The sequence below is a fragment of the Megalobrama amblycephala genome, linkage group LG21 (genome assembly GCF_018812025.1).
Source record: "Megalobrama amblycephala isolate DHTTF-2021 linkage group LG21, ASM1881202v1, whole genome shotgun sequence".
Taxonomy (NCBI): Eukaryota; Metazoa; Chordata; class Actinopteri; order Cypriniformes; family Xenocyprididae; genus Megalobrama; species Megalobrama amblycephala.
Window position 1 is genome coordinate 28145953 of NC_063064.1, and position 8055 is coordinate 28154007.

An 8055-nucleotide genomic window follows, 5' to 3' on the forward strand; every position below is an offset into this window, starting at 1 on the left:
TGTCACAGATAATAATTTGAGATTGAAAAACATTGTATTTATTATATACACATATTTATGCATACCATATATATATATATATATATATATATATATATATATATATCTTTACTTTTGTTTCTTTTCATTACTTTTTCTTGTTCTTATTTTATTCATTTGGAATAAAAAAGCGTAATTTTATGCCTTCCATGGACTTTTATTTGCTTTTTAGGCTTTGTATGGAACATAATTTCTATAGGCTACATCTATGGGTGTAACCTGTTTCACTTCAGTCTCTTGTAAGTCAGTGAGTCATGCTTGAAAAGTCCCTCAAAGTGATCTCTAAACTTAGATAAAAGCTGCCATTTAAAAGAGTCCACACTACCTGTATTAAGTGTCTTTAAGCTCCAGAGAAGATCGCTTTCTTGGTCGTGGTCCAAAAAATCCTCAGTCTGAAGTGAGCTGTGATTGGACGGATATGAAAGCTTTCACGTGCCATGGAAACACCACACACACACACACACACACACCTCTGTCAACGCAAAGGGTGGAGTGGGTCTTTTGAAGACGCACACAACCACAAACCCTGAAGGAAGAGGTTGAGGAAAGAATTTGGAGTCAACAATACATTTTAGATTAGTTAATAATTTGTAGGCGAAACATTGGCACTGTAATGTAAAGCGTTACCTTTTATGTTAATATCTGGCAATTTAGAGCATATGTTGCAAATACACAGCTGTTGTCGGAAGAAGGTGGACATGTAGAAACGCGGGTGTTTTGTGGATGTCTTCAGTCATGCAGGTTTCGCGGATCCGCGCGGCGCGTAAAAGCGAGTGGCTCAAATGCGCTCTCGCGCACCACTTCAGTCCAGATCCCTGCGTGGAAAACGAGATCGTGGTTTTGGCTACCGGCGTGGACCAGTATCTCCAGGAGGTGTTTCATCACCTGGCCTTTTACAGCGGTGATGATCTCGTCTCGGATGAGGACTTTAGGAGTCTGTGTTTGGTTTTGGGGATTCCCGCGAGCGCAGAGACTGGGAATGGCACCTCAGAACACCGGGACATTTGCGGTGGACTTCCTCGTGTGCTTAACTTCAAAGAATTCCACGCACGACTCTGTGGTTTTTTCTCGCTTAAAGCGCAGGAAAGGCAGACTGGAGCTCGACTCCCGGTCAGTGAGGAGACCGAGCACATCGAGCGCGAGATCAGACTCCGCTGTCCCCGCGTCCGGAGGAGAAAGTGCGTCAGTTTTGACCTGTCTGCCGATCATCAGAACCGAAGGAAGTCGGTGAGAAGATCCGGACACTCTCAGAATCTGGATCATTTGCAGAGTTCTGCTGTGGAATCCACGAAAAACGCAGGTAAGACTTCATACAGACACACCTGAGCTGTCAGGACAGGTGGACCAATTTAATAGCTGCATTTTTCCATCCAAGAACTCAAGCCTTAGGGGACATTTTTAGCCTTTAATGATAATTAATGAAGATTTATTTACGGGCGGAGATGTACTGTCTGTGCTATCCAGAAATTGCATATATATTAAATTTAACGTTCTATAAACAAATGTATCACCGCTTTAACAAAAATATTAAGCAGCACAGCTGTATTTAACATTAAAAAATAATGTTTCATGAGCACGAAAGCAGCATATTAGGATGATTTCTGAAGGATCATGTGACACTGAAGACTGGAGTAATGATGCTGAAAATTCAGCTTTGATCACAGGAATAAATTACATTTTAAAATATATTCAAACAGAAAACAGTTATTTTAATTATAATAATATTCTACACTTTTACTGTATTTTTACCAAATAAATGCAGCCTTGCTGAACATAAGATACTTCTCTGTATACTATTAAAATAAATTATAATAATCCAAATAAAAATAATTTTTGCTTTTACAAACAAGCAGAATATTAATTTAGGAATATCCTATTATTTATTATATTTAACATTTATCGATTAGTTTATATTTACACAATTATTATGGAAATCACTTATTTAATAAATACTTAATAAATAATTTATAAATTCCCTGAATTAATTTCAAAGCAAAAAGTTGGTACAATTTAAAATTTACTAAATTCTAAATTTAAAAATGTACTAAATTCTAAATTTAGTCATTACTGACTATTTTTATTTAAAATAAGTAGTAAACATTTTTTAAAGACTAATAATATAAAACGTCATTTTAATGTATATTATTTTATACATCTAATTACATACAATATTTGAATTATATTGTATCACATTTACTAAGAAATAAACATAATAATAAAATAAGCAAACAAGCAATTACTTATCATATTTATTAAAATAATTTAAAATATAGCTACCTTATCCCTGGTTACACAGACAAGGCTTAAGCTAGTCCCAGACTAAAATGCATGTTTGAGCTGTTTTAACTGAAAGCAACTTGCACTGACATATCTTAAAATATATCATAGTACCATTGTTTTGTCTCAAGATACACACCAATAATGTTTTTTTTTTTCTAAGACACATTTGTAAAAGCTACTTTAACGTCCTAATTGAACTAAAACCTAATCCTGACTTAAGCCCTGTCTGTGAAATCGCACCTTGGTCATTACTGAAGCTCTAATTGTACTATTTTTATTGCAGTAGATATTAACCCTCCGAGGAGATGGCAGGACCAGCTAGAGTTGGAGAACGCCAGTCTGAGGGAGCTGGTGGAGGACTTGCGTTCAGCTCTCCAGAGCAGCGACGCGCGGTGCATGGCACTGGAGGTGGCGTTACGCCGAAAAGACGTGCAACCCCAACACACTGCTGGTGGAACCCCGGAGAGACAAGACTGCAGCGCTGGGGGCAAAACAAAAACACAACAATCCAAACACATGGAATGGGACTCCAGAAAAAGCACTAAAGACCTCCTGCGAGAGCTGGAGCTGATCCGTGCTTCACGTGACGGACAGCTGGAGGAAGCCATGAGGTTTAACCAGAGGTTAGAGGAAGAGCTGATGGCAGCTTATGGAGAGCTAAGCAGGATGCAGGAGATCGTGGACGGTGTCAGGACTGAAAACGCACGGATTAAGAAGAGGACAGAAGAGGTCAGAGGGTCACTGGCCGCAGGGTTGGAGGGTGTGAGGGCCTTACAAGACCAGGCCAAACAAGCTGACCTGCTCCGAGAACGAGTCCAGAGTCTGGAGAACCAGCTGGAGAAGTTCAGGTAGATCTTTTATTCATCAAATGCTGTCGTTTCAGTCACACATATGCATAACTATACAACAGTTCAAAAGTTTGGGGTCATTTTTTTGAAAGAAATTAATACTTTTATTCAGCAAGGATGCATTTGAATTGATAAAGTATAGACATTTATGACAGAAGATTTCTTTTTCAAATAAATGCTGTTCTTTTGAAGAACTTTCTATTCATCAAAGAATCCTGAAAACAAATATATCACGGTTTCCATAAAATTATTAAGCAGCACAACAGTTTTTAACATTGATAATAATAAGAAATGTTTCTTGAGCTGCAAATCAATCAGCATATTAGAATGAATTCTGAAGCATCATGTGACACTGAAGACTGGAGTAATGATGCTGAAAATTCAGCTTTGCATCACAGGAATCAATTACGTTTTAAAATATATTGAAATAGAAAACAGTTATTTTAAATGTAATAATATTACAGTTTTTTACAGTATATAATATCAAATATTGCAGCCTTAGTGAATATAAGAGACTTCCTTCAAAAACATTACAAATATTTTGTAATAACTGTACTGTCTTAGTATTATTAAAGATATAGGCTAGTTCAACCAAGCATGAAAATTCTTATTCTTTCTGAACTCTTTCTTCTTTGTATGGACAAAAAAACCAAAAACATTTTTTCTTTTGTGTTCCATAGAAGAAAGAAATGTATACAGGTTTGGAAGGACATTTTCATTTTTTTTAATTAAAATTATTTTACTTAATGTTTTATTGGTTGCCACCATTTAATATTGGAATATTGGAATTTCCAATAAAGTAAAATTCAATTAATTCAATGAATTAATTAAATTCATCAAAATTATACAAATATTCGGAACCAGTTCACTTAAGACCTAGTCGCACGTATACATACATACATAGCATAGTTCTGTCATGAAACTCTAGATGGCACAGGCTGATAGGTCCTTAAAGGGATAGTTCACCCAAAAATGAAAATTTGATGTTTATCTGCTTACCCCAGAGCATCCAAGATGTAGGTGACTTTGTTTCTTCAGTAGAACACAAATGATGATTTTTAACTCCAACCGTTGCAGTCAGTCAGTCTGTCAGTAAGCAGATAAACATCACATTTTCATTTTTGGGTGAACTATCCCTTTAACTCAATCTGCTTGCAATCACATCATTCTCTATAGGGCACAGCTGATTGGTTCCTGCTGTATCAGTAGCCAATGAGCTCGCTGCTCAACTTTCAAATACTTGGTGTGCATTTGCTGTAGCAGTTGCAGCGCGCTTTCAGAAACCCTCCACCTTCCCCAGCTCCACCTGTATAGATCTGCTACGGGTAATTCACGTACATTATATTGTACAGCAGCAGCATGTCTTACTTGCTCACAGCAGTGTGTCGTGTATGTATCGGCAGGTCTTGTACTTGCTCTGTAGCAGCAGCAGGAATAACAGCAGCAACATATCAACATTGTCATATACATTACCATACCAAACACTCAGAGAGTTGTCATGACAGAAATTACTTTCTAAGACCCAGAGCAGACCACAAAGGCGTTTCCAGACAAGAAACCATTATCGACACAAAATCTTGCATAACTGTAAGATTTTTACCTGCACTGATGCTCCAGAGGGGATTCTGGCTTGAGTTTGTGTTGATGAGTCAAGGACAGGGGTTGGTTATGACAGATTGGTAAGGAGCAGCGATGAAGGGCATGTCACAGACATGCTTGATTTCTCTTTGACAGATGTTAATGACCTGCCTTAATAACACAGGACGGCACGGTTTCCTGCAAACGGTTATTACTCATTTGCTTTCAAGTGTGAGTATTACAGCAAATCATTCAAAGCCCTTATTACAGCATCTAACTCTACATGTCTTATTATATCCTGTGAGGAAGGATATAAGGTCCAGACACGTGTTTAAGCAGATATTTGTTGGATCAAAGACGTTTATGCTGATTTTTTACACATTTGTCTCTTGCGTATATGAACATAATGAAGTCAAATAATGCAAAGATCTCTGAGAAAAGGTGTAAAAAGTACAGAGAAATGTGAAGTATTTCGTGCCTTTAATATCCGCATTTATTAGCATATGTTAGTGTACTTCTACAAGCTAAAAAGGTTAAGTGTGTAAAAAAGAAAAAGAAAAATCTTAATTTTTAAAATCGACTTCTAAAATTAAAGGAATAGTTCACACAGAAAATGATAGTTCACCCTCAAATTGTTCCAAACCTGTATGTGTTTCTTTGTTCTGTTGAACACAAAAGAAGATATGCTAGTATCAAAACAGTTGTTGGTCCCTATTGGCTTCCATAGTAGGAAAAAAAAATTCTATGGAAGTCAGTGGACCAGGAACGGTTTGGTTACCAACATTCGTCAAAAAATCTTCTTTTGCGTTCAACAGAAGATAGAAATTCATACAGGTTTGGAACAACTTGAGGGTGATTAAATGATGACAAAATTTTCTTTTTTGGGTGAACTATCCCTTTAAAAGATGGTTTTTGTGGCTGGTTTTCATATTAAATTAACTTAAACAGGGAATGTGTAATTTCAGCGTCACTAGTGTCACCAAACTAAAAAATAATTACTGTTTTTACACAGGTTTCCTGAACTGTCTTCTGTCTCTGTCTGCAATTTACTATGAATTACACAAACCAAAGACTAGTGCTAACATACTGTAGCAAGTTTCAGTAATCAACTAAACTTCTGTGTTCTTAAAACCATTTCCAGAATGCATTAAATGGCCAAATGCCAGTGCTATAAAACTTTAGCTCACATTAACCTTGCAATCAATCAAGTAGATGGCTGGCTTTCAGTAGATGCTGGTTTAGCAGATTAATATCTGGGTTAATATTTCATTATTTGCATCAGAGCGGTGATGTAATGCTCATTCCTCACCTGGAAAAGCAGGTCGAAACCTGCTCAAAAAAATCCACAGTCTGCAGGGACAATAATCAAACTTGTTCATGCATCAGCAGCACAAGAAACACAGAACATCCTCTTTCAGTCATGTGATATTAAACATTTTGATTCCAAAGACCTTGACTCACCTGCACAGATGGTTATTTGATCATGTTTACAGTGTATTATGGCTTATTCTTAGGGCCCAGTGCACCTGCACAGAGCTGAATATGAACAGAACCGAAATAATAGTTGAACCATGTGGGTCCGGATTTCCCGCCCTCCATGATGATGCCCTCATGAGAAGAGGTAAGGAGATCAAAAACCAAATCATAAACTAGTCTTCTCATTTGGATCATAAGACATACAGTGGCATGAAAAAGTATGTGAACCCCTTGCAGAATCTGTGAAAATGAGAATTATTTTAATAAAATAAGAGGGATAATAAAAAATGCATGTTATTTTTTGTTTAGTACTGTCCTGAGTAAGATATTTTACATAAAAGATGTTTGCATTTAGTTCACAAGACAAAACAATAGCTGAATTTATTAAAATGACCCCATTCATATGTGAACCATTGGTTCTCAATACTGTGTGTGGTTACCTGATGATCCACGACTGTTTTTATGTTTTGTGATGGTTGTTCATGAGTCTCTTGTTTGTTCTGAGCAGTTAAACTGAGCTCGGTTCTTCAGAAAAATCCTTCAGGTCCTTCAAGCATTTTTGCATATTTGAACCCTTTCCAGCAGTGACTGTAGGATTTTGAGATCCATCTTTTCACACTGAGGACAACTGAGGGACTCAAACTCAACTATTAAAAAAGGTTCAAACATTCACTGATGCTCCAGAAGGAAACACGATGCATTAAGAGCCGAGGGGTTTAAAAATTTTGAATTCAAATATCAAGGTAAATTGTACTTAATTTTTCTGCCGGGAAACATGCAAGTATCTTCTGTTGGTTCTGAAGGGCAGTACTAAATGAAAAACAATGATATTTAAACAAAATAAGAAACATTGTGACATCTTCATCCTGTTCAAAAGTTTTCACCCCTCGGCTCTTAATGCATCGTGTTTCCTTCTGGAGCATCAGTGAATGTTTGAACCTTTTTTAATAGTTGTGTTTGAGTCCCTCAGTAGTCTTCAGTATGAAAACACAGATCTCAAAATCCTACAGTCGCTGCTGGAAAGGGTTCAAATATGCAAAAATGCTTGAAAACTGAAGAATCTGCAGGAGCTGGAGGATTTTTCTGAAGAACAGAGCTCAGTTTAACTGCTCAGAACAAACAAGAGACTCATGAACAACCATCACAAAACATAAAAACAGTCGTGGATCATCAGGTAACCACACACAGTATTGAGAACCAATGGTTCACATACTTATGAATGGGGTCATTTTAATAAATTCAGCTATTGTTTTGTCTTGTGAACTAAATGCAAACATCTTTTATGTAAAATATCTTACTCAGGACAGTACTAAACAAAAAATAACATGCATTTTTATTATCCCTCTTATTTTATTAAAATAATTCTCATTTTCACAGATTCTGCAAGGGGTTCACATACATTTTCAAGCCACTGTATAAAAGGCAATGCCTTTATTGCCTTGTAAGGCAATAAAAAGAGACTGATATCACTATTTTAAAAAATTTGTGCACAGTATACATACTGTCAAATAGTATGGCTGCATTCTAAATAGCATACTTCCCTACTATATACAGTAGTAGGCGAAAATCGCAAACTTCCCTAGGTGAAAAACAGTATGTAACAAAAGAAGTATATCCGATATACATAGTATAGTAGTATATACTTATAAAACAGTAGCCAGATGACCTACTACTTCCGGCGAGATTCTGAAGTGTGCATATGATGGACACTTTACTATCTCGTGAGGCCACGGGAAAGGATTTGTGAATGTCAGTGAAGCGACGCAACTATGCCTATTGGGTCACGTGATAATGACAACATGGCCAATGTAGTACATCCAGATTACATTCATAC

At 36.7% G+C, this 8055-nt stretch overlaps 1 protein-coding gene across 2 annotated transcripts in view; it reads left to right on the forward strand.

The window, feature by feature from the left end:
- The first annotated feature begins 542 nt into the window (after window positions 1-542).
- Window positions 543-8055, forward strand: part of si:ch211-112f3.4 (EF-hand and coiled-coil domain-containing protein 1) — an 11831-nt gene continuing 4318 nt past the window's right edge. Inside the window, exons 1-3 of one of the 2 annotated variants that reach the window (XM_048173299.1) lie at window positions 543-1339; window positions 2606-3167; window positions 6260-6366. In XM_048173299.1, the coding sequence (XP_048029256.1) occupies window positions 763-1339; window positions 2606-3167; window positions 6260-6366 (1246 nt within the window). In that variant the 5' untranslated portion in view covers window positions 543-762. Of the gene's footprint in view, window positions 1340-2602; window positions 3168-6259; window positions 6367-8055 lie in introns of both variants that reach the window. The other variant, XM_048173298.1, reaches the window with a different exon arrangement.